Source organism: Felis catus, chromosome C2, assembly GCF_018350175.1.
Source record: "Felis catus isolate Fca126 chromosome C2, F.catus_Fca126_mat1.0, whole genome shotgun sequence".
Lineage (NCBI taxonomy): Eukaryota > Metazoa > Chordata > Mammalia > Carnivora > Felidae > Felis > Felis catus.
The window spans coordinates 40,486,811-40,514,468 of NC_058376.1; the positions used below are offsets into that span (position 1 = coordinate 40,486,811).

Below are 27,658 nucleotides of genomic sequence, written 5' to 3' on the forward strand. Positions count from 1 at the left end.
TTAAGACATTGCTATGGGGATATTTCATGCTGTTTTGATAATGTGATTTTCTTAGTGCAATAATTAAATTTACACTGAGATGTGATGTGAGACCACCATGGTTTAGGGAGGATTATGAGTTTCACAGATTAAATAGAAATGACTCAGTAGCCTAACTAATGAAATAAGTACATATTTTACACCACAGTACCCCAACTGAATACAAATATCATTTAAATAGGAAAAGATACCAAGTTGCAACTTGCTCATTTTCCATCTGAAAAAAGTGACTGAGCAGCTATTTAAAAAAAGAAACAATGGAGTTTGTTAAATAAAAAGTAACATTAACACATTTCCTTTACTTCTTTATGAAAATACTTATAAGCTCATCCCAATCACTTAAAAATAGTGATTCTCAGCCTTTCTGCACATTACAATCACCTAGGTAGTGTTTTAAAATCCCAGTGCCATACCCAAATCAATTAAATCAGGATTTCTGTGACAGAGACCTAGGCATCAGCATTTTTAAAAGTCCCCAGATGATTTCAATATGGCAGCCAGCAAATTGAGAACAGCTGCATTTTCAGTACTTGATGAGACTTCTTTCACCCCTGTGAGTAATTACTCATCTGCAATTTGGAAACCATCTTAGATGTATCACAAAAAGAAGTCGTCATTGTAAGTTACCAGAAAACAGTAGCTGTCCAGGTGATTAATAGAAAGAAAGAAAAAGAAAGAGAGAGAGAGAGAGAGAGAGAAAGAAAGAGAGAGAGAAAGAAAGAGAAAGAAAGAAAGAGGAAGGAAGGAAGGAAGGAAGGAAGGAAGGAAGGAAGGAAGGAAGGAAGGAAGGAAAGGGAAGGGAAGGAAGGAAGAAAAAGAATATTTGCTGCTCTAAAGTGGTAATTCTCAAAACTGAAGTAGTCTGATAGGTTCCTGGGATAGAAAAAGACAAAAGAAATCGAGCTTAAGTGAATTACTATGAGTAGGGAAAGAAAACGTGTTTGATGACTAAGTACCTGTACCAAATCCCAATTGTGACAACTTAACTAGAAATATGACAATAAACAAACCACTAAGTTTCTCTGAGCCTCAATTTCTTCATCTATAAAAAAGTATAATGCTTTTGTTATGGGGGTATTAGGAAAATCATATAAATATGCCATACAATCCATTTTGTGTGATTTCTAGTACGATAGTGCATACTCAACAAAGGTTATTTCCAATTTTTCTTGTATCCTATCCCTGTGCCTTCTCTTTTCTCTATTTCCTGTTACTTGTTAATTGAGCTTATTCAATATAAATTAATCCATCAATGATCAAATTGGACCATTTGATTTCTGTCCCTTAGACACAGCCTGACTGATACTTTGGTAGACTGGTTCCTGATGACTATCACACAACTCTAGTCCTCAAGCCATCTATGATCTGGAAATCATGAAAACAAGCCTGGAACTTTCTTCAGAATTCCCAAATTGTGTTTCATAAAACTCTAGTGTCTTACAAAATGTACATGGTGTGCCACACGCCAAAAACGTTTATAGGAAAAAAACCTAGGTGAAAACAGTAGTCCTCTCTTACAGATGCCCAGCAAAAAATAGCATACTGAACTTCAGAAAAGTTCTACAGTAAAGATATGCCTTTAACCCATAATATCCTAATTTTAAGTGACCACCCTCTCTCCAAGGCACCAATTAACAGCTTTAGTGGGCTAAGTCCAAGGAGCACAGCTTGAGAAATTCTGCTGAATAATATTATTGATGACTAGTCAAAAGCCAGAAAACTCATTTTAACTTGCTCACCCTTGTCATTAGAGAATGGCCCATCCCAGCCAACTTCAATGAAGGGACAAAGCCTAAAAGCTGTGGGGGAAGTTTTAAAGTAAGTTTTGAAGTGAAATGTTAAAGTACAGATTGTAGTTTAAAGTGTATTCAGGATTATGGGTATGTGTGCTGTTGAATTTTTCTTATAACTTTAAAATATTACCTGTAAATATAGTATCTAATATGTTAACCAGCAAGACATCTGCTCTGTATGGCAAAAATTATACAACTGAATTCACTGTTTTCTCATTCTGTAATCTAAAAATAAATAAGGAAGACAGTATAAAAGCGAGGAGATCTAAAAAGGAGTAGAATGTTTACACATCCTATCAAATATGATAAAATGTGTTAGAGTTGGCAGATATAATGCAGGACACCAACTTAAATTTGAATTTTAGACAAACAATGAATATTTTTGTCATAATAAGCATTCTAGACGTACTTAAAAAGTATTCATTGTTGGGGCGCCTGGGTGGCACAGTCGGTTAAGCGTCCGACTTCAGCCAGGTCACGATCTCGGGGTCCGTGAGTTCGAGCCCCGCGTCAGGCTCTGGGCTGATGGCTCAGAGCCTGGAGCCTGTTTCCGATTCGGTGTCTCCCTCTCTCTCTGCCCCTCCCCCGTTCATGCTCTGTCTCTCTCTGTCCCAAAAATAAATAAACGTTGAAAAAAAAATTTAAAAAAAAAAGTATTCATTGTTTATCTGAAATTCAGATTTAAATAGGCATTCTCTACTTGTTTTATTTGTTAAATCTGGCAATCCGAATGTGCTAAATATGTAAATTGCATTGAAAATGACATACATAGGATACAAGCAGTGAAAATAGATAATATTTTAGCTTTCAAATATTGACATGCCACAATTAAAAAGAGAAAGGAAAAGAGAATGAAGCAACTTTGATTTTTTTTTCAAACAGATGATACACATTAGGATCTATCTAAAAATTCAGAATGGTTTATTTGGCAATGACTTAGGACAGCAATATTTAAGGGCAAAAATGGATAACTGATAAGTAAATCAATTAAATTTTACAGAAACAGTTTCAGGAAACAGAGATTAATAGTGTGAGAAACTGCTATAAAAGCTATTCAAAATTGCATTTTTTAAAGTCCTAAACCTATAAACAGCTTTTATTTGAACGAATGTAAATTCCTTGAGCATAAAACTAAAGATAAACCAAGGGAGAAATTCACATGCAAAAAGAAAACATGAACTTCATTATAGTTGAGTCAACATTTGAGAATTGTATTCTCAGCTGTTTTTAAAAATAAAAAAGAAGAGGGACACCTGGGTGGCCCAGTCGGTTAAGCCTCTGACTTCAGCTCAGGTCATGATCTCACAGTTCATGGGTTTGAGCTCCATGTTGGGCTCTGTGCTGACAGCTCAGAGCCTGGAGCCTGCTTCAGATTCTATGTCTACCTCTCTGCCCCTCCCCTGCTCATGCTTGCTCTCTCTCTCTCTCTCTCTCAAAGTAAATAAACATTAAAAAAATTTTTTTTGTAATAAAAATAAAAAAGAAGGGGCGCCTGGTGGCTCAGTCAGTTAAGCATCTGATTCTTGATTTTGGCTCAAGTCATGATCTCACAGTCATGAGATCAAGCCCGGCGTTGGGCTCTGTGCTGAGCAAGGAGCTTGCTTAAGAGTCTTTCTCCCTCTCCCTCTGCCTGTCCTCTATCTATTTAGATAGATAGATGATAGATAGATAGATAGATAGATAGATAGATAGATAGATAAAGAGCTAAATATATATCTGCATTATAATTTATTATAAACATAATAGATTTTTCCTTTATATTTAAATTAGCAAGATATGAAGTAATCAGAATTTTTTTGAAAACTAAATTATATTAATTGCATTTATTTTTATTTTATCTCAATATTTAGACTCCTCAGATTCATATCAACAGGATTTGTATAGTAGCTAACTAATGGGAAAAACAGAAACACAGAATATAACTGACAGTTTGCTTTGCCCTTGTTAGAAAATATCATTTTTTAACACCCCAAATTAAATTGTTTCTTAACAGCTCTTAAGCAGATTCAGACAACACCCCTTCACACACATTGCCACCACCACCACCACCATCAAATATTTTCTTTGGTTCCATGGTTAAACCTAATGATCTTTATGTAAAATAAATATTGCCATAATAACATCAAAAGTTGTTTCTTTTTTTTACTTTTTTCATAAGTACCTAATAGATCAAATAATTGTGATTTCATCTTTTTCAGTAGTTTGGTTAAAATTAGTTAAAATACTGATTTTAGGGGTGCCTGTGTCTGAGTGTCCAACTTCGGCTCAGGTCATGACTTTGTGGTTCACAGGTTCAAGACCCACGTTGGGCTCTGTGCTGACAGCTCAGAGCCTGGAGCCTGCTTCAGATTCTGTGTCTCCTTCTCTCTCTGCCCCTCCCCTGCTCGCTCTCTCTCTCTCTCTCTCAAAAATAAACATTTAATTTTTTTTTTTTTAATTTAAAAAATGCTGATTTTAGGGGACCTAGGTGGCTCAGTCAGTATAAGCATCTAACTCTTGATCTCAGCTCAGGTCTTGATCTCAGTCATGAGTTCAAGCCCCACATTGGGCTCCACACTGGGTGTAGAGCTTACTAAAAACAAACAAACAAACAAACAAACAAAACAATGAATAAAATACTGATCTGATACTCTGATAATATTTTAAGTGATTTTAAGTGATACATTTAACCTTTCTAACCACATAAATCTACCAAATGTGACTTATTGGCCTTTTTTTTTTTTTTTTTTTTTTGAGAAAGAGAGAGAATTTATTTGAGAAAGAGAGAGAAAGGCACAGGGGCAGAGAGAAGGGGCAAGAGAATCTCAAGCAGACTCCATGCTATCAGCACTGAGCTGACATGAGGCTCCAACTCACGAATCCTGAGAACATGACCTAAGCTGAAATCAAGAGTCAGACATTTAACCAATTGAGCCACACAGGCACCCCAAGTATTGGCTTTCTTATTCATTGAACCATCTTTGTTTTCTTGATTTGCTTTTCATAGTTGATTATTTAATGAATAAGCTAAATTTACCCTAAGAACACTTTCATGTTTCAAATGTGTTTAGCACATGTAGTAGCTCCTCAATAAGGATTGCTTTTGTACCTTAATCAGAAACATTTATACTATTTCTGACAAAGTTTTGCATTATGGAAAAACAGTTCCTGCCACTGCTCTAGAAAAGCTTCTTATAATGTATTCAAATATTAGGTAGGAAGGAGGTGATGAGTTGTCCTGATCTGCCTAATTGCCTAAGTGTGAAGAATTACAGAAACCCAGAGTTACCCTACTAAATCTTGTTTGTTCTTTAATATTATTATTATTATTTTACTTTGAATTCTAGTTCTCTTGTTTGTCCTTAAAGTGAAAGCTGCAAGAAGAAAATGAACCTTCTGTCATGTGTTCTACACTACACGGTAACACTAAACTAACACCTTCCACTGGCCAGGGTGCAACCCTCACTTTTGACATTTTTGTTGGCCTCAGGATGTTACCTACAGCATTGGTTCCTGTGCAGGAAATCCATGACTTTATACTTCAGAACTAAGAGCTGTGGGTTTGGGACTCCACAAACTCCACAGAATTTAAACCATTACAGAGAGAACATTTATACTATTGCCTCCAGGCCAGAGAGCTTAACTTCCTCTAAATTCAGGGTGTATCTTATCTAAGCCTATCTAGAAATATGTGTGCTGGATTCTGGCTGGATGGTAAACACTTTGAAATTTCCCCAGAGCACTGACTTCACACGTGGTAGGAGTTCATTAAACATTCAGAGACTAAGACTTAGAAATTAAACACATCTTTCTTCTGTTTAGCACCAGGACCTCTCACCAGTCCAGGCTGGTTTTCTGGGCTTTCTCTCCCTCCTTGAAGCAGGATCGAGGAATTCAAACCATTTTCTTTTTCCCCAATACCCATAGAAGCCCTATGAAGTTATTTTTCCCTAAAATTGATTTCATAGCAGAACACAATGATCACAGTTCTCTACTTATTTATTTCTCCTACTTAAAGATTTAGATTAACTCTTCTCAAAGAAGCAAGACCAAGGGAGGGAGGACATGCAAAAAGGCTGGCACTATAAAGAGCAGTTCAATTAGAGTAATTTCCTCTGGGACTGCCTTGATATAGTCCTACAAATACAAAGTGACCTGGAAAGGAAGAATTAAACACATTTCAAAGAGATTGGGGCACCATCTGTGCCAATTGCCCAAAATATCATGGTCATCAGGTTTTCTGATCTGGTTTTCTCCCTGCCTTGAAAGAGCACCAACGTATTCAACCTCTTTCAGGGATCTTCCTATGGCCAGTGTGCATTAAAATGCTACAAGGGGTGCCTGGGTGGCTCATTTGGTTAAGCATCCAACTCTTGATTTCAGCTCAGGTCATGGTCTCACAGCTGGTGAGTTGGAGCCCCACGTTGGACTCCATGCTGACTGTGTAGATACAGCCTGCCTGGGATTCTCTCTCTCTTGCTGTCTCTCTGCCTGTCCCTTGCTCATGCTCTCTCTCTTTCCTTCAGAATAAACAAACTCAATAAAATAAAATAAAATAAAATAAAATAAAATAAAATAAAATAAAATAAAATAAAATGTTATAAAATAGTCCACAAATATTAGATTAAAAATGTGGTGTAGCCCAGATTTTTGCTCTGACTCTTCTCTTCAGCCGAGTAAGCATTAGGCTAAAGTAAATCAGTGCTAAGGTTCTGCTGTCACTTATGTACCCTGGTCACAAACACACCAATAAAAATTATCAACATGGAGTAATAAATAATTTAATTCTTCAACACTATCTATTATTTAGATTTTGTTGACATAGTTTGGGGTAATTGTTCTTTCCCTGAAATTCCTTTGGCCATCTACCCCACCCCACCATAGCCCCCAAATCCACTCCACTGGCAACATCTAATACCACCTTACTTTAATACCAGTTCAAGCTTTCGCCTCAGAAATTGCCAGTAGGGCAGAGAGATACTGAGTCAATTAACTGCTAGATGAAGCAGGCTGGTTGAATGGAAAAATTATACAACACTAGAGTCCTGGAGCCAGGACTTCATGTTGATTGAAAAGCAAACAGAGAAAGTTAGTAAAGAAAAAAGCAAAGGTAAATATAGATGAGAGAGACTTGAATCTGGAAAAAAATATGATGATTCCTTTTCAGTCCCCTGAATGTGGCCAATTATACTTTATTTCCTGACCAGGTGTGATACAGTCACTTTTTCTAATGACCCCTTTTTCTTAAGGTGGCTTGATTGGATTTCTTTTTCTTTTTAAATAAGAAGTCATGCCCTTCATAAATCCATCTTACTTCAATTAATAATATATATTAATTCAGTTAATCACAGGAAGTTATCAAAACTTAAATTAGTGACCTACATTTTTAGGTGAGTAATATGCTACATTATATGATCTCTAAAAAGATGTTTCAAAAACTGTTTAATAAATGTTTCCTATATTTTTCACACTATTCACTTACTTCTTCATATATATTACAAAAGTAAACTTCAGTCAAAAGGAGGTAGCTAATGTCAAATTGTGAAATAGGAGAATGGAAATTGTGCAGTTGAACTGGACCATACAAAACCAAAGCAAGATGTGTGAGAGGATGCCATTTCATTCTGGACCTTCCATACATATATGGAAGGACATATATTCCAAGGACAATAGGTAATAATAATGTCTTTAGGAGATAACAGGCAACATAAGGTATGAGTTTTGAAAGACATTTTTGAGGATACTAAACAAACAGAATTAACACAAATGCCAAATGTTATACCCACAAAACACTAATTTTAGATAGCCTGTACAAATAGAAAATTTAGCCAGGAGATATCAAGGCAAGGAATACCTATGTATCCACGAAGTGTTCTTCAAGTCAATGCCAATAGGTTATTGACTAAGGCTAGACCTGCCCGGGTTAGAGCCACATCAGCTGAAACTGCTAACACTCTACTTTCCTTTAGCTACCCTGCATCTCAGAAACCTTTTGGATTATCTATGAAGTCCTTTAGGGACTTCGTATTATTTCCTCCTCTTCTTAGACAGAGTAGGACATCAAGAGAATGTTACATAACTCAGAACTGTTACATAATTAGCTTTTGAATCATTTTTTCTCCCACTTTTGTGAGCTTTTTTCTATTCAAAGGAGAAAATTGATTGCTAAATATGGCATTTTATTCCTATTATATGTTAAACTTCAGCTTTGATAGAAAAATAATGGTCTGTCACATGGACACTTGTTGCATTATGATTTCTTCTCATTTTATGACAATTGACATCTGACATAAAATGGTAAATGAGCTAAATTTTAAGTTGATGACAACCCAAAAAACAAGACAAATCAAAACAAAACAAAAAACCCTCCACTTCATTAGTGAGATAAGAATTAAAAATAAATATTTATTGATGAATAAGATTATTCTACATACTTTTTTAAAACTCAAGATAAAAGATAGCTCTCCTTTCACAGCGCTTAGAAAATCTTTCAAATACATTAACTCATATACTTTTTAAAAAATGTTTATTTTTGAAAGAGAGAGAGTGCATGCGTGCACAAGGGAGGGGCAGAGAGAGAAAGGGATCGAGGATCAGAAACGGACTCTATTCTGACAGCAGACAGCCCAATGTTGGGCTCAAACTCACAAACCCCAAGATCATGACCTGAGCCAAACTCTGATGCTTAACCGACTGAGCCAGCCATGCACCCCAAACTCATATACTCTCAATTAGTTTTTTAGATTGAAGAATCTTCAAATGGGGTTTGCTTCTAGAATTATGCACATGATTTGTTGACTTTAAAAACTCCTGCTACAGTACAGATCATTAAACTATTAACCTAAGTCTATTCTAGCAGTAATAAATTTTAAATAGAAATGGGTTAAATCATGTTTGTTTAAAGCTCTCATGTTTATGGTTTTTAAGCCCTTTTTGAGCAAAAAAATCAATATTTCAATAGTCAAGTATGCTGGAAATGAGTGTCTAAGAAATAAATAGAAATTTTAGCTATATTTAGTGTCCTGATTATTATTATAGACATTCTACCATGCTAGAATACCATTGTGACATGATACCACTAATTTTTTTTAATATGAAATTTATTGTCAAATTTGTTTCCATACAACACCCAGTGTTCATCCTAACAGATTCCCTCCTCAATGCCCATCACCCACTTTCCCCTCCCTCCCACTCCCCATCAACCCTCAGTTTATTCTCAGTTGTTAAGAGTCTCCTATGGTTTGGCTCCCTCTCTAACTTTTTTTTTTCCCTTCCCCTCCCCCATGGTCTCCTGTTAAGTTTCTCAGGATCCACATAAGAGTGAAAACATATGGTATCTGTCTTTCTCTGTATGACTTATTTCACTTAGCATAACACTCTCCAGTTCCATCCACGTTGCTACAAAAGGCCATAGTTCGTTCTTTTTCATTGCCATATAGTATTCCATTATGTATATAAGCCACAATTCCTTTTTTAAAAAATTTTTTAATGTTTATTCACTTTTGAGAGACAGAGAGAGACAGAGCATGAGTGGGGAAGGGGCAGAGAGAGAGGGAGACACAGAATCTGAAGCAGGCTCCAGGCTCCAAGCTGTCAGCACAGAGCCCAACACGGGGCTCAAACTCATAAACTGCAAGATCATGACCTGAGTCAGAGTCAGATGCTCAACCGACTGAGCCACCCAGGTGCCCCTAAACCACAATTTCTTTATCCATTCATCAGTTGATGGACATTTAGGCTCTTTCCATAATTTGGCTATTGTTGAAAGTGCTGCTATAAACATTGGGGTACAAGTGCCCCTATGCATCAGCACTCCTGTATCCCTTGGGTAAATTCCTAGCAGTGCTATTGCTGGGTCATAGGGTAGATATATTTTTATTTATTTATTTATGTATTTATGTATGTATGTATGTATGTATGTATTTATTTATTTATTTATTTATTTATTTATTGTTTTGAGGAACCTCCACACTGGTTTCCAGAGCAGCTACACCAGTTTGCATTCCCACCAACAGTGCAAGAGGGTTCCCGTTTCTCCACATCCTCTCCAGCATCTAGAGTCTCCTGATTTGTTCATTTTAGCCACTCGGACTGGTGTGAGGTGGTATCTCAGTGTGGGTTTGATTTGTATTTCCCTGATGAGGAGCGACATTGAGCATCATTTCATGTGCCTGTTGGCCATCTGGATGTCTATTCATGTTTTCTGCCCATTTCCTCACTGGATTATTTGTTTTTTGGGTGTGGAGTTTGGTGAGTTCTTTATAGATTTTGTATACTCGCCCTTTGTCTGATATGTCATTTGCAAATATCTTTTCCCATTCCGTTGGTTGCCTTTTAGTTTTGTTGGTTGTTTCCTTTGCTGTGCAGAAGCTTTTTATCTTCATGAGGTCCAAATAGTTCATTTTGCTTTTAATTCCCTTGCCTTTGGGGATGTGTCCAGTAAGAAATTGCTGCGGCTGAGGTCAGAGAGGTTTTTTCCTGCTTTTTCCTCTAGGGTTTTGATGGTTTCCTGTCTCACATTCAGGTCCTTTATCCATTTTGAGTTTATTTTTGTGAATGGTGTGAGAAAGTGGTCTAGTTTCAACCTTCTGCATGTTGCTGTCCAGTTCTCCCAGTACAATTTGTTAAAGAGACTGTCTTTTTTCCATTGGATATTCTTTCCCACTTTGTCAAAGATTAGTTGGCCATACTTTTGTGGGTCCAATTCTCAAGAAAGTCAGGATAGAAGGAACATACTTAAACATCATAAAAGCCATTTATGAAAAGCCCACAGTTAATATCATCCCCGATGGGGAAAAACTGAGAGCTTTTACCCAGAGATCAGGAATACGACAGGGATGTCCACTCTCACCGCTGTTGTTTAACATAGTGTTGGAAGTTCTAGCATCAGCAATCAGACAACAAAAGGAAATCAAAGGCATTGAAATTGGCAAAGATGAAGTCAAGCTTTCACTTTTTGCAGATGACATGGTATTATACATGGAGAACCAAACAGACTCCACCAAGAGTCTACTGGAACTGATACGTGAATTCAGCAAAGTCGCAGGATACAAAATCAATGTACAGAAATCAGTTGCATTCTTATACACTAATAATGAAGCAACAGAAAGGCAAAGAAACTGATTCCATTCACAACTGCACCAAGAATAATAAAATACCTAGGAATAAACCTAACCAACGATGTAAAAGATCTGTATGCTGAAAACTATAGAAAGCTTATGGAGGAATTTGAAGAAGATATAAAGAAATGGAAAAACATTCTGTGCTCGTGGATTGGAAGAATAAATATTGTCAAAATGTCAATACCACCCAAAGCAATCTCTACATTCAATGCAATCCCAATCAAAATTGCACCAGCATTCTTCTTGAAGCTAGAACAAGCAATCCTAAAATTCATATGGAACCACAAAAGGCCCCAAATAGCCAAAGTAATTTTGAAGAAGAAGACCAAAGCAGGAGGCATCACAATCCCAGACTTTAGCCTCTACTACAAAGCTGTAATCATCAAGACAGCATGGTATTGGCACAAAAACAGACACATAGACCAATGGAATAGAATAGAGACTCCAGAATTAGACCCACAAACGTATGGCCAACTAATCTTTGACAAAGCAGGAAAAAATATCCAATGGAAAAAAGACTAAATTTTGTTTTAGAAAACCTGTTGTACTTTAGATGTGTAGATCTATGCAAAGTAAGCAGTGACAGAAGTGGCTAGAGTCTGGAAGACGAGTCTGAGTGGGTTCCCATACCAATATCAAGTCCTTCCGAGAATGTAGAGGCACGAGAATTGAAAGAAAAGGTCACCCATCTCCATTACCCAACCATTTACTTCCCCCTCTGCTCCTAGTTCTTTCCGTTCTTCATTTAGCTCTATGTGAACAGTCAGGAAGCAGTCTCTGCATTTTGAAATCCCACCTTACTCCTGCTGACTCCCTTGTCCTCACTGCCACACCAGATTCCAGATTCGTTCTCAGCTCCCATAGAAACCCTCACACTTTGGTCTTACCTAACACTTACCATACCACAAGAAAAGTAAGCTCTTTTCTTGTTCCTTTCATACTCTAACTGAAAGTTTCTTAAGGGCAGGGGCTAAAAAATGTTTTTAATCAAAATTGTGTAATAGTATAGAGCCTAGCATCTAGGAGGCATACAATAAAATCTTTGTCAAGTGTTTATTGAAATCTTACATACTAGGTTCTTGACACTGAAGTCACAGCATTGAACCAAAATTCTAGATCCTTGTTTTCATGAATTTTATAATCTAACAAGGGAAACAGATAATGCACAAGTAAAAAACTAAGAATTTTAGAGAGGGATAAATACTATGATGAAACATAATGTAATATGAGAATGTCTGAAACTTTAATAAGAAAGAACCAGTTATCTAGGAAAGAAATTTCCAAGCAGAGGGAACAGCAAGTCAAAAGGCCATAACCTAAGAAAGAGCTTGATTTCATCAAGTAGCAAAACTAAGAAGGCTCGGGGTGCCTGGCTGGCTCAGTCAGTGAAGCGTGAGACTTTTGATCTCGGGGCTGTGGGTTAGAGCCCTGCGTTCAGTGTAGAGATTACTTAAAAATAAAATCTTTAAAAAAAAAAAAAAAAACCTGTGAAGGCCTGTGTGGCCTCAAGAATAGTAAGGAGCATATGGGAATTGATACCATAGAAGACTGAAAATGTAAGCAAGAACCAATTCATAAGGGCCTTGAGGGCATGGTTAAAGATCTAGACTTTACTCTAAGTGCAATGGGAGGTCATTGGCAATTTTGAAGAACAGAAAAGTCATGTTTTAAAAAGATTCACTTTGGGGTGCTTAGGCGGCTCAGTTAAGCATCCAACTCTTGATTTCAGTTCAGGTCATGATCTCACAGTCATGAGATCGAGCCCCAAGCTGGGCTCCGTGTTGGGTGTGGAGTTTGCTTAAGATTCTCTCTGTCTCCGTCTGTTCCTCCCCTACTCTCTCTCTCTCATAACAAAACGAAACAAAACAAAAAAACAAACTTGCTTTATATAAAATATATAAAAATATAAAGAGTGGACTAAAATATAAAGAATGGACTCTAAAAGCCTAAAATATAAAGAATGGACTCTAAAAGCCAAGAGGAGCGTGTAGCATAAATAAAAATTAAACATTCTAGTTTGGGCTGACACCCTAAGAAAATGGGTATCAACTATGTCATATTCTAATACAAGATGTTATACTCAACTATGCCCTATTGGGAACTGAGAAAGCAGTGGGGAAAAGTGAGCCTTCAATACCTCAAGATTATTACAGTGTTAAATTGAAGAGGTAAGAATTGGAAAAGAGGGTGAGGATGACGTTTGGAGAAAGTCATAGATTTTCTGAGAATTTGCTCCCTCCCCCCCACCCTTTCTATAAGGAAATGTGTTTGGAGGTAAAGGGTGGTTTGGGGGTGACGGTGGAGGTCTCATCTCAAACTGAGAGAGAGGAACTCCAAGGAGACTGCCCAAAGAGCATGATTCATGGTTCCTACAGTCTGGAAAGCTGGGGTTGGTGGGAAACCCATACCTGGAAAAGCCTAAGGTTGGGAGACTGTTGCTGGCCAGCTGCTTTGTCACAAACCCAGGAAAGGTGACTGCTTTGGAAATGGCTCTTTATTGAGACCATGGACAAGTAATCATTTTACAAATATTGATTGAGCTCCTATTATACATCAGGCACTGTTCTGAGAACTTAAAATATATCAATATCAACACGGAAAATATCCCTGTATTGAAATCAATTAGACAAAAACCATGAAGTAATTATATAGTACAGGAAATGATAAGTGCTAAAGAAAAATAAAGCTGATGAGGAAGATGAAGGGAAGGGGGTATCAGGAGAAGGAAGAAAGATTAAGTTGGGTTGAAATATGACACAGAGTTCTGGGAATTTAAAGCAAAGACTTAAAGGAGGTTATGGAGTTAATTAGCCGAGTGGTAATCTCAGGTAAGAGGGAACAGCTAGAGCGGTTGTTTCTAACTTAAGCATGTGTACAAAAGCTCTAGAGGCTCTAACACGCTCCCAAAGTTTCTGATTCAGTCGCAGGGAAGGGGACAAGAATTTGCATTTCTAGAAGTTCTCACCTGATGTGGATGCTGCTCTCCAGGAACTACACTTGGAGAATCCTTGAGCTAGAGGAAAGCCCCGCAGGTGGTAATGTGCCAGATGAGTTCAGATGCTTCCCTGTGAGGACTGCTCAGAGAAGAGCTAGCTGGAGCCATTCTGAAAGCATTTTACCCCAGTGGGCTACCTTCTGAGGCTGGACTGAGCAACAGAAAACCACGGGCTAAGGGAGAATTTTTGTGGCCAACTGGACAAGATAATTGCTCAGCCTAGAAGTAATTCTCACTTACCTCATGAAATTCACCCATTCCGTTAAGATGCTACCTCCTCCAGTTATAATCTAAACTTATTTCCCAATTGGTATCTTTATCATTTGACTTCAGCTACTTCTCTGCAAATGTATGTCCTCATTGTGCTTCTCCCACAAGAAAGGTATATGATCTGACATTTATTTTCCACTCTTATGCTAGGGCTACTGAGCATTTCCAAACTAAAGTTGCACTTGTAGTAAAGAATGATGCCCAAACAGCATTAAGCAATACACAGCATTCTTTTTTCTGCCTTTGATCATTCCCTTCCTACTCTCTAGCAAGGGTGCCAAATGTTCTTCTTACCCTTCTTGATCCCTGCCTCCTCCCCCTCAACATATGATAATGTCTCCTATTCAAAACGAAAACGCTGTCTATGACACAGAAAAACCTCCACATTCCTTCCATTTTCCACCCTCCCCCAATACATATGTGCACACATGTTTACTAGCTACAAATTTACTTCCTCCACTTATCTTTTTTCCCCTGGTCTCAAATAAGACCATGCAGACAAAGCATTTAGGAAGGTGTTTGACACAAACTACTGGGCTCATTTACATGTATTCATGGTGGTTTTTTTGCTTTGTTAGTTTATTACTTTTAAGAAACAGATAAATGCATAATGAGTATAAAATTTTAGATACTCTTTCCAAACACTTTTCCCTATTTCTATCCCCCAGAGACAACCACAGTTACCAGTTTCTTGTGTATTTTTCCGGAGATATTCTATGTATAAACAAAGCAACTATATTCATACATATCCTTTATGTTACACAAATAGTAACATGCTATACATACTTTTTTACACTCTGATTTTTCACCTTAAAATGTGTTTTGGAAGTCTTTTCATATCAAAATATAGAGTTTTCTTGTTCATTATAAGTAAGCACAATAATTTATTTGTACATATTGCTGGACGTATTCATTTCTCATACATGGAAATATAGGATAGATTCTTAGAAATAGAATGACTCTATCAAAGGTCTTTGCCACATTGTGTCCGTGGGATTGAACCAGTTTATGTCAGCCATGTTGTAAGAGTACATGCTTCCCTCACTCTGAATCAATACAGTGTATTTTTCATTCATTATTTATTATTCAGCAAATATATTTTAAGTGACTGTTATGAACCGAATTTTGTGCTAGGCCCAGGAATTAAAATTTCTGCTCTTAAAGAACTTGTATTCTAACGAGGGAAGATGTAATAAAGAAATAAATAAATGGCAGTTAATTTTATAATTTAACTTTTTACTTTGCCTGAGAGCTTTGGTTCCCATGCTGCATAAATACACCAAGTTATGTTTGTGTTTAAAAAAAAAAATCAAATCTCGGTGCACCCGGGTGGCTCAGTCAGTTGAGCACCGACTTGGGTCCAGGTCATGATCTCACTGTTCATGGTTTCAAGCCCCACGTCTGGCTCTGTTCTGACAACTCAGAGCCCGGAGCCTGCTTCAGATTCTGTGTCTCCCTCTCTCTCTGCCCTTCTCCTGTAGGCTCTCTCTCTCTCTCTCTCTCTCAAAAATAAAATAAACATTAAAAAAAATTTAAAAACTCAAATCTCTAAACTCAGAGTTTCTATGTTTTTAGCTTTTAAAGTTTCTAAATTTTAAGTTTTTCATTAGTAGTCAAACCTCTTAAAGAAATGCTTCATAGTTCCTCTAATTCTTCATCTTCCATTCATTCTTCAGTGCACTGCTGTCACCAATCCCTATTGATTTTATAGATATGCAGGGATTCAGCTAATAATGTATGAATTAAATTTCCAATCCAGATCTTTCTTCTAGATAATTCCATACAGGCTGTCTCCTATGATAGTCTCGGTGTATTTGAAACTATTACTTTTACAATGACCCTTTCCCTTCCCCATGAAACCTCCTTTTCCTATGTTCCCTTCATGTATATGATATCATCTCCCAATTGATTGCCCACAATGGAACATAGGAGTTGTTCTAGGATCTTCCATTTACCTCAAGCTTCATCATCTCCCAAATTAACTGTCAGATCCTGTCATACACTAGAAAGGGGCTTAACATTATTTTCTGTCCTCATCCCCTTATTTCATTCCTTGGCTGGAGATTCACTCTCACCTAGCCTACTTAATAATCTCCTATCAGAGCCTCTAACCTTTACCTAATTCTGCTTCACGTTTTCCAGTGGCTCTGCATGGCCTCCAGCATTGTGGTATATAAGACTCTTGCCTCCTGTCCAATTTTTCAGCCTCAACTGCCATACCCATTCAAATTATTCTCCTACCATACTCCTCCTGATATGGTACCTTTGCAAACTGTTTCCTCTCTCAAAGGCCTTCATGGCATCCTACTTCCCCCCCCCCACACACCCCCCAAAATCTATTGACACTCATTCAAGTCTTAGTTTAAGGTTAAATTCCAATGTGAGATCTTTTCTGCTCTTCCCAGGCAGGATGGCTACAATCTCCTATGAATGGTCATGGCTTCTGTTTTACATATTTACCAATGCATGTATCACATGGTACATTTCAGGTTATAAGTACTGGCTTCATTCTTAGGCTTCATGTGGTGGTATAAGCATTTCAAGAAATCTAAACTGAAATAAAGGCTGAATGTCCAGTGAGAGGAAAAAAATTCCCCTTTTCCTGGGAAACATACAAAATTACTAAGATTCACTTGTTTTGGATACATGTTCACTACCAAACTAGTCACTGTTAGTTACACTCATTCCCAAGGAGTTACAATTTTTTTTTTAATTTTTAACATTTATTTTATTATTGAGAGACAGAGAGAGACAGAGCATGAGCTGGGCAGAGAGAGGAGGAGACACAGAATCAGAAGCAGGCTCCAGGCTCTGAGCTGTCAGCACAGAGCCTGACGGGGGGCTCGAACTCACCGATTGTGAGATCATGACCTGAGCTGAAGTCGGATGCTTAACCGACCAAGCCACCCAGGCGCCCCTCAAGGAGTTACAATTTTTATCATCAGTCAGGGTCCCAACAGGAAGTAGATGACAAACTCAAATTAGGATAATTCAAAAAGAATTTATATACAAAGGGACTGATTACAAAGATGTGGTGTGGCCTGGAACCATAATCAATACCGATAGGCACCCTGTCTGTGCACCACGGCCAGGGAGGAACCTCGATGTCAGATTCCCACATGACCTGGGTCCAGAAACACGTCCCAACGACAACAATCTCACCAGTGTCACCTTGGCATGCTGGATGGCTGTAGAGCAGCAGGGAGCAATGATTCCTGCCCCGGCCGCCGCTTCAGTCTGCTCGGCAGCCGCCCAGGGAAGTTCACTGCCATGTAGAAACCACATCCATGGCCTGTTACCCACCTCAGTGGCCCAGTGGGCAACATCTTTGCAGAACTTGTGGTCTCAAGAAGTTAGGAAGGTTTTTTAATAGCAACGATATTGTTCATCATGCTGAAACCTCCCTCAACTTCTGCTAAACTAACAGCAATTATATTCAAAATCCTGCCTGAGAGTTTTCCATATTCAGTATTTCTATTATCAATTCTCAGTAAGATCAGAGAACAATTTTCAATAGTTGCCTTGATTGACTTGAACTAAAGCACTTATTTTAGAATGTATATTTTTAGATGCACCACTTATTATATTTTTTAACACTTTAGTTGCCAACTGATAGACCATTTCAATATCAATATTCTTTTTTTAATTTTATTTATTTATTTTAGTATTTATTTATTTTTGAGAGAGAGAGAGTGGAGGAGGGGCAAAGAAAGAGGGAGACAGAGAATCTGAAGCAGACCCCGCACTGTCAGTGCAGAGCCCACTCAGGACTCAAACTCACCAACCGTGAGATCTTGACCTGAGCCAAAGTGGAACACTTAACCAACTGAGCCACCCAGGCACCCCTCAATATCAACATTCTTAATATTGAATACCCAATAAGTACAGCTGGTAACATCCCTACTATTATAGGAAATGCAAGGTGTAGGTGCCTGGAAACTTTTTCAAATGACTCCCATAATGCACTTACCTCGTCATAGTGCAGTGATCTGTAAAGCCTGCTAATGAGCTCTTTGAGAAAATGTTTAGTGACACATTCATGTTTACATCCAGAGTGCCAGCTACAAAGCTGAAACTAAATTAATGTTTGATCAATAGGTATATGCCTTTTTTCCTGAACTACTGATAAACAAACAATATACTCCTTAATGGCATGGGCTGCATCTTTTATGCATATGCATCACATATAGAACCTAACACACACTGCATTGCTTAATAAATTTTATTGATTGGTGCTCAAAACTTAGGAAACAAATTAGGAGGTTCAACCACTGTGTGCTCTGATATTTTGTCATTCTGTCCAGATGACAGTTCAGATTTGTCCTATGCTAAGTCATAGCTAGGTAATATAAAATTATCATCATTTAACCATGTCATGTCTGAAATAGCCAACAAATTCTTTATAATTTGTTTATAATTTTCTCTACAATGCATGACTACTAATATCAATTCCAAGTACATTCATTAAAATAGTTTTAATCTACAGATAATAATAGCCACTATTTGATCATAGTAATTTGATCATAGTAATCAAAGTAAAAAAATGGGTAGAAATAATTGAAGTTACTGAATGAGAACCTGTATTTTAAATTATAAAAAAAACTAGCCTTAAAATCTTGAAGAAGAGAAAAACTACTTGCTAGCAATTTCAATGCTTTCAGATAGGAAAAACAGCTAAGTGAAAATATATGAAAGGAGTTCTCCTTTATGTTATTCAGATATGGACAGATTTCTCATAATTATCTTGGGACTGAGTCTCAAGATGTTACTATCTTAACCCTGTGCTTCAATTTGTATCTTGGCATGTTAGGATAATTTACTGTCTCAAATGGAGAAATACAAGATATTATATTCCACAGCGTTATGTAAAGCCAACTGAATAAAATGAAAATAGAAAGATCCCCATCTTATTTAACATTGTGGCTACCTTATACTATACATTTACATAAAGCCAGTGTATATTTAAGCTAAACATGTTCCACTCAATCACGGCCTATCTTACCCAAGTTTAAAAGTAAGCTTTTCTTCCTAATGTAGTTAATAGCCTGTAGCTAATAATCAGCAGCCTGGAAGACCAGCTTCTGCTTAAGCAGAGCTCCAAGTCATGGCTGTATAAAATCTGTCTTGTGTTTCAGGGTTCATTCTACTGGGTATTTGCCTCCCCTTGAAACTACTTCTTACTCTATAACAAAATCTTTACAAATAGTTACTTTACAAAATAGTTACTTCGTAGATCTCATGACTAGAAGAGAGTTATGTAAAGTACTAAATTTTTCACTGACAGGAACATGATGATTAAGAGAATGAGTTTGTTCTACCAATTGTTTGTTATGTTGTCATTGTAGAGAAGTTTATTAAACTTCACTACGTCAGTTTTCTTATCTATGAAATGGGAGATAATAACTGTACCTACCTCGGGGCGCCTAGGTAGCTCAGTCCACTAAGCATCTGACTCTTGATTTTGGCTCAAGTCATGATCTCACAGTTTGTGAGATTCAAGCCCTACATCAAGCCTGCACTGGGCATAGAACCTGCTTAGTATTCCCTCTCTCCCTCTCCTTCTGCCCCTCCCTTGCTCGTGCACCTGTGCACACATGTGTGTAGGTTCTCTCCTTCTCCTTCTCTCTCTCTCTCTCTCTCTCTCTCTCTCTCTCTCTCTCAAACAAAAACAAAACTGCTTTTGTATGACCTCCCCCTCCCCCTCATTATTTATAGTATAAAGTAAACCAAACTATGACTCGATGAACTTATAGTTTAATATGAATGAAATATACTTGGACATTAAGATCAAACCAACAGCTGAACATAATAAAAACAACTGTGCAAGTAGAGTAAATATATGGTGGCTAGATCAATAAATTGGCAAATATTAATTCTCAGGAAAGCCTGGGGAAATTTTTCTCTCTTTGTTATTATCAAGAAGGCTACATATAATTTATGAGACTTCCAGCTCTGCTTAACAAGTAATGCTATTTCCCATTCAAAATATAGACTGCCATCTATGTTCTAGGAGTAGGAGAGACGTGTGACCTAGTCTATGTCCAGTAACCTAGAGGTGGTCCCTAGCACTCCCTAGCACTGTGAGAACTCACAATGCGACCTTAAGATGTAAAGGAACAGGAAAGACTCTGATTGGAGGCCATGCATGAATTAATGAAGGTAGATGATTTATTGGAATTCTTTTTTGTAATGTTTATTCATTTTTGAGACAGAGAGAGAAAGAGACACAGCATGAGCTAGGGAGGGGCAGGGAGAGAGAGGGAGACACAGAATCCGAAGCAGGCTCCGGGCTCTGAGCGTCAGCACAGAGCCCAATGTGGGGCTCAAACCCAGGAACCGCAAACCTCGAGATCATTTACCTGAGCCGAAGTCAGACGCTCAACTGACTGAACCACCCAGGCACCCCGATTTATTGAAATTCTAATTGAAAGTGGCAAGGAAAATAAAACAAAAAGGAAAAGAAACTCAATTGTGATTGGTTACATTTGTTTTCCATTTTCTTTGTTCGATAAATACAACTATCAGAAGATTAGTTTTCTAAATTTAATAATGGGATGATTTCTTAGAAACTGCAATCAAATTTATATGACTCATTTTGATTTTTTCCTTAGCACTAACTACCATTTTATTGAGCCTAATTTAAATGCTACAATGTGATTCTTAGAGGATTCAGCTGAATTATCAAATAATTCAGCCACTAATATTAAGCTGGTCCACTTACCAACAGAATTCACTTTTATTATGAAAACACACATAACTATCTCCAAATAGTTTCTCTTATTCAATATTCTATTCAAAATGTAATTTCAGAATTGCCTCTTGAAGAGACTCTTATGTCAAAACTGTTTATCAGGCAAATTTAAGTGGGAAGTTATTTTTGTTTATAATACAGAAAATGTCATCGCTATTAAATCAACTCCTATAACACTAAATAAGCAGTAGATAAATTCACATAACACTCAATAATAAATTAATTAATTAAACACTAAATAAATAAATAATTAACCAATCAAGAAATATTTATTTTTTTAATTGAATATTTGGTACAAGTTTTATGATGAGAGAATGGGGGGGGGATTAGGAGGAAGGTAGAAACTAATTAATCTACTGTGTTTCTAATATGTCTAATTGGCTTGGAGTAAGCATTTCACCTGTGACCATTAACTGCCTAAAGATATTTCCAGGGAAATTAGCTAAAAACTGTGAGGTCCACTGATCTTGAAAGCACATATCAAGGATTTTCATGATAATCCTGATGGTGCAGATGACCATGCCATTAAGCCTCAGGCCCTGCGATCCAGTATTTGGTTTAGAAAATATGGTCGGTCATATGACATAACTCTCACCACAGGCTGGAAAGAGTGGAAATGATGTGGGGGAAGGAAATAATAGCCCTAGAGCAGGAGGTCTAAGCCGTACTGTAAAAAGTCAGCAATAAAAATAGCCAGAAACAGCAGAAGAAAAGCTAGAGTAAGATCATTTATTTGGAAAATTCCAAGAAATAATTTAAGAATGTGAGAAAGAGAGATGCTGAGAAAGTTGTACAACAGAAATGTCAGAGCTGCTCTCAACCAAGAAGTCATTGATGCTGTAGCAGCAAAAGGCTTAGACAAACAGCTGAGTAACAGCCCTGTTGGGTTCTCCCCAAACCCCTAACTCCCTGGGCCAACAGCAGCAGCAACACCGGGGAACTTGTTAGAAATGCAAGTTTGAGGGCCCCACCCCAGTGTTACTGTATCTCTAACTCCAAAGGGTGGGACCCGATAACTTGTGTTTTATATATATATTTTTTTTCAACGTTTATTTATTTTTGGGACAGAGAGAGACAGAGCATGAACGGGGGAGGGGCAGAGAGAGAGGGAGACACAGAATCGGAAACAGGCTCCAGGCTCTGAGCCATCAACCCAGAGCCCGACGCAGGGCTCGAACTCACGGACCGCGAGATCGTGACCTGGCTGAAGTCGGACGCCTAACCGACTGCGCCACCCAGGCGCCCCGATAACTTGTGTTTTAACAGTCCTACTGATGGTTCTGAGGCAAGCTAAATTGGAAAACCACAGGTTTAGAATTTCTTTTCTGTTTTTTAACATTTCATTTTATCTTTTGAGAGACAGAGAGAGATGGAGTGCGAACTGAGGAGGGGCAGACAGAGAGGGAGACACAGAATCCAAAGCAAGCTCCAGGCTGAGCTGTCAGCCCAGAGCCCTACTTGGTGCTCAAACCCATGAACCGTGAGATCATGACCTGAGCTGAAGTCAGACACGTAACCGACTGAGCCACCCAGGCGCTCCAGCAGTTTAGGATTTCTTTTTCTTAAAATTTTTTTTAATGTTGGGGCACCTGGGCAGCTCAGTCGGTTGGGCATCTGACTTCAGCTCAGGTAATGATCTCATGGTCTGTGAGTTCGAGCCCCTTGTCAGGCTCTGTGCTGACAGCTCAGAGCCTGGAGCCTGCTTCTGATTCTGTGTCTCCCTCTTTCTGACCCTCCCCCACTCACACTCTGTTTCTCTCTCTCTCTCTCTCTCTCTCTCTCTCTCTCTCTCTCTCTCTCTCTCAAAAAAAATAAATAAACATTAACACTTTTTTTATCGTTTATTTTTTTGAGAGAGACAGAACATGAGCATGGGAGAGGCAGAGAGAGAAGACACAGGATTCGCAACAGGCTACAAGCTCTGAGATATCAGCACAGACCTCGATCAGGGCTCAAACTCACCAACTGTGAGATCATGACCTGAGCTGAAGTCAGATGCTTAACCAACTGAGCCACCCAGGCGCCCCATCCAATGGTTTAGAATTTCTAGGGAAACTTTAGCTTCCATTCTTTTTCTGGTGCTATCCTAGTTACCCTTTAAAAGGGGTAAGTGTTGATATAAATAACGTAGATTTATAGCTTCTCAATTATACACAGGACAACTACTCATTTTCTGGGAAACAGGTATTCAAATTTCTTTTTTTTAATGTTTATTTATATATTTTGAGAAAGAGAGAGAGACAGTACAAGTGGGGGAGGGGCAGAGAGAGGGAGAGAGAGAATCGCAAGCAGGCTCTGTGCTGTGAACACGAGGAGCCTGATACCAGGTTCCATCCCATGAACCATGAGATCATGACCTGAGCTGAACTCAAGTGTTAGATACTTAACCGACTGAGCCACTCAAATTTAACCCTCAAGTTTCTTGTGCCCCTCAATTTGCTTAGGAGCAAGCCATCAGCACCTGCCTTCAATGATTATCAGAAAATAAAAATTAAATTTACTACTGATAACCAAACACAAGTAAAATACTAGATGTGCTTACCTCAAAGTTTTATTATACACACACACAACACTTGATACAATAATATTAAGTAAAGTATTTGTTTTATCAGTTCCAACAAATAAGATATAACCACTCTAAATTTTTTTAATGTTTATTTATTTTTGAGAGGGAGAAAGAGGGAGAGCATAAGTGGGGGAGGGGCAGAGAGAGAGACAGACACACAGAATCTGAAGCAGGCTTCAGGCTCCCAGCTGTCTGCACAGAGCCCCACACAGAGCTCAAACACACGAACTGTGAGATCATGACCTGAGCCAAAGACTGATGCTTAACCGACTGAGCCACCCAGGCGCCCCAAGACATAATCACTTTAAAGTAAAAATAATTTAAGGACTATGGAGGTACAATAATAGTTACAACCAAGAATAAAGCTTCAGATTTCCATCTTCTCTCTGTCTTTTCCTAAGATACAGGTGGCTGCTATAGAATTATTAAAAAAGAGAGAAGGGCTGATGCAAAAAAAAAAGAAAAAATACTATCATATAAAAAAGATTAATCCTATTTCATTACACTCTAATTGCTCTTATTTGGCTTACAATTAAACAATAGCATGGATTAAAGCAAAAATTATAAGCCCTGTGTGGAGTGTCCTCTTTCAGACGTAAGGTCATAGGGTCCTTACAATGGTGACTTGTAAAGAAGAATAATTTCCATTTCAGAGTGAGTGCCATTATGAGCTCTCCTTGCTGGCAAGTTCACCTTGTTAAGTGAGTTATTTTGTCATGTATGTCATTGTAATAATGGTCAGTGTTTTATGGCTGTTTCACTCCCACTAATTTTATTTCATCTTTTTAAACCAAATTCACTACTTATGTCCACAAAGACTACTAAACACTCTGACATTTTCCTCATTTCATAAAATGATCATAGAATGCTAGGGATGTACTAAAAATATTTTATTTTTATTTATTTCCCTTTTTATAATACTTATATCCTGACATGAAATACTTAGAAGTTCCTTTAGACTCCATGAGTTCAATGATAATGTTCTCAATGTAACTTTAAATTAAGTACAAAATTGTTTATGATTTTGAATATTGCCTGTAATATGATATTTTCTTATATTGGGTTATATAATGCATAAATATGTATTAATGACATGTGCTATTTAACTTTTACTGCATAGATGAAGAGAAAAACATAGCTCGGATTAATATAGTTTTTAAATGCAATTCTACGATGGTAGAGATTTTACCGAGTAATAGGTTAGTTTACTCATAAAGATTGTTTTATGTGAGCTGTATTTTCAGAAATGTTTTGAAAGTTATTGTTTGTTACTGTTTTCGTTGGAATTTTTTAATTAAATGAAAAGAAAAAGAAAATCTATAATCTAAATTCCCATTTTTTTTAAATCCATGGAATATTCTGGGAAAACACACACATACACTTTTTCTAAATTTATTCTGAAAGGGAGAGAAAAATTTTTGAAGACTTCTCTGAAGTGTTTTTCTCCTCCTTTGTTACAGGTATCCATTTTTGCAGCTATATTAATCTTTTAAAACAAACAAAATGGATTCCTTAAACTCATCTGATCAAAACTTGACTTCAGAAGAACTATTAAACAGAATGCCGTCTAAAATTCTGGTGTCCCTCACCCTCTCCGGGCTGGCACTGATGACAACAACCATCAACTCCCTTGTGATTGCTGCAATTATTGTCACCCGGAAGCTGCACCACCCAGCCAACTATTTAATTTGCTCCCTTGCCGTCACAGATTTTCTTGTAGCTGTCCTGGTGATGCCTTTCAGCATCGTGTACATTGTGAGAGAGAGCTGGATTATGGGGCAGGTGGTCTGTGACATCTGGCTGAGCGTTGACATTACGTGCTGCACGTGCTCCATCTTGCATCTCTCTGCTATAGCTCTGGATCGGTATCGGGCAATCACAGATGCTGTGGAGTACTCCAGGAAAAGGACTCCCAAGCATGCTGGCATTACGATTACAATAGTTTGGATTATATCTATTTTTATCTCTATGCCTCCTTTATTCTGGAGGCACCAAGGAACTAGCCGCGATGATGAGTGCATTATCAAACACGACCACATCGTCTCGACTATTTACTCAACATTCGGAGCTTTCTACATCCCATTAACATTGATTTTGATCCTCTACTACAAAATATATAAAGCAGCGAAAATGTTATACCACAAGAGACAAGCAAGTAGGATTGCCAAGGAGGAGGTGAATGGCCAAGTCCTTTTGGGGAGTAGTGAGAAAAGCACCAGACTAGTCTCCACACCCTACATGCTAGAAAAATCTTTATCTGATCCATCAACAGACTTTGATAAAATTCACAGCACAGTGAAAAGCTCCAGGTCTGATTTCAAGCATGAGAAATCTTGGAGAAGGCAAAAGATCTCAGGCACAAGAGAACGCAAAGCAGCCACTACGCTGGGGTTAATCTTGGGTGCATTTGTAATATGTTGGCTTCCTTTCTTTGTAAAAGAATTGGTTGTGAATGTCTGTGAAAAGTGTAAAATTTCTGAAGAAATGTCAAATTTTTTGACATGGCTTGGATATCTCAACTCCCTTATAAATCCACTGATTTATACAATCTTTAATGAAGACTTCAAGAAAGCCTTCCAAAAACTTGTACGATGTCGATGTTAGTTTAAAGAAAGTTTATCATTAGAAGGCTGGGGATTTCTTGAGGTGAAGTAACTAAATGAATGATGAATAACAAAACAGTTAAACTTTTAGAGGAAATACATTAAAACTGCTAAACTTGTAAGAATATAATTTATATTTTAATAGCAACATGAACATAAACTTCTTGAGTAAAAGATGTTTCTTTTGACCATCATTCTAGAGTATTCAAAACGTGAAGAAAATTTACTGCTTATAAACAACATTTTGCCTATGCAATGTCCCTAACAGGCTAACTGAAAATACGTATTAGAGTAATTATTATTAATAACAGTGATTTTCCAGGTTTATGGCTTACGACAATTACAGAAGAGTATTCAATTAACCACATCTGTAATTTCTATATAATGCTATGGTTTTGTTATAAAATTCTGCCATTTTAGAGAAAAGAAAATTCACCACAATGCACCCATTTCTCCTACCTAACCACTCTTGTGCCACCTTCACCTTATCCTGGGAAAAATGGGAGGAGGAAGCAGCCAACAATGATTCCTAATATGACTGGAGGAAATGTCAGCCAGGAGATTGATATGATCTTTGTATTTAGATAGTAAAGAGTAATCATAAAGTGAGTTAGGCATTGTAAAATAATTCTGAATGCTGAACTTGTGCATATTTAACATTTTCTTTTTGTTCAATATGAATTCCTAGAAAGATATTTTCTTAACCATGTATTCTCAATATTTGAAATCAAAACCTTACCCTAGTAACAGTAACTCAGGAGAGGGTTCAGGGGAGGTGTTCTAATTGCCCCCATGTTGATTTAGGACTCAAATTTAAGGCACTAAGTACCCTAGGTTACTCACCATAGTTATTGTATTCCTAATGCCTTTTTTGAAATCTAAATTAAACGTCATTTCTGTTAATGTTAGCAAGCTCATTTGCTCACTAAAATGTCAGTGGTATTTTGCACTTCAGCAGTTCCATATCTTCAATTTACACATTATATCCCTTTTGTTAGAGAGAATGTGATAGGAATTCTTAGAACTTTCCACTGACTTTAAAAACATCTCTGGTTTTTCAACTGGTAGAAATCAACAGGTAAAAAGATTCATATTATGCTAATTATAAATATATTATATTTTTTATATATCTCCCAGTCACTTCACTAGTTCAGTAAGCCAAAGCAATTCCATTAAGTTTCTCTTCCTGATTTATAGATGGATTTTATTTTATTTTTTTCAATTTTTTTTAACGTTTATTTTATTTTTGAGACAGAGAGAGACAGAGCATGAACAGGGGAGGGGCAGAGAGAGAAGGAGACACAGAATCGGAAGCAGGCTCCAGGCTCTGAGCCATCAGCCCAGATCCCGACGTGGGGCTCGAACTCACGGACCGTGAGATCATGACCTGAGCTGAAGTCGGACGCTTAACCGACTGAGCCACCCAGGCGCCCCTATAGATGGATTTTAAAATAAAATAACCATGCTTCTGAGAAGATTTCATTTCATTTGAACCTGCAAGTTGACAGACTGCCTTTTGGAAGGCATACCGTCAAACAAG

The 27,658-nt window shown here is 37.6% G+C and overlaps 1 protein-coding gene across 2 annotated transcripts in view; it reads left to right on the forward strand.

The window, feature by feature from the left end:
* HTR1F (5-hydroxytryptamine receptor 1F) overlaps positions 1-27,049 on the forward strand; it is a 152,517-nt gene extending 125,468 nt beyond the window's left edge. For both annotated transcript variants that reach the window (XM_045036770.1, XM_045036769.1), the window contains exon 5: positions 24,976-27,049. In XM_045036770.1, coding sequence (XP_044892705.1) covers positions 25,019-26,119 — 1,101 coding nt within the window. In that variant the 5' untranslated portion in view covers positions 24,976-25,018 and the 3' untranslated portion in view covers positions 26,120-27,049. The remainder of the gene's footprint in view (positions 1-24,975) is intronic.
* The last annotated feature ends 609 nt before the right edge of the window (positions 27,050-27,658 follow it).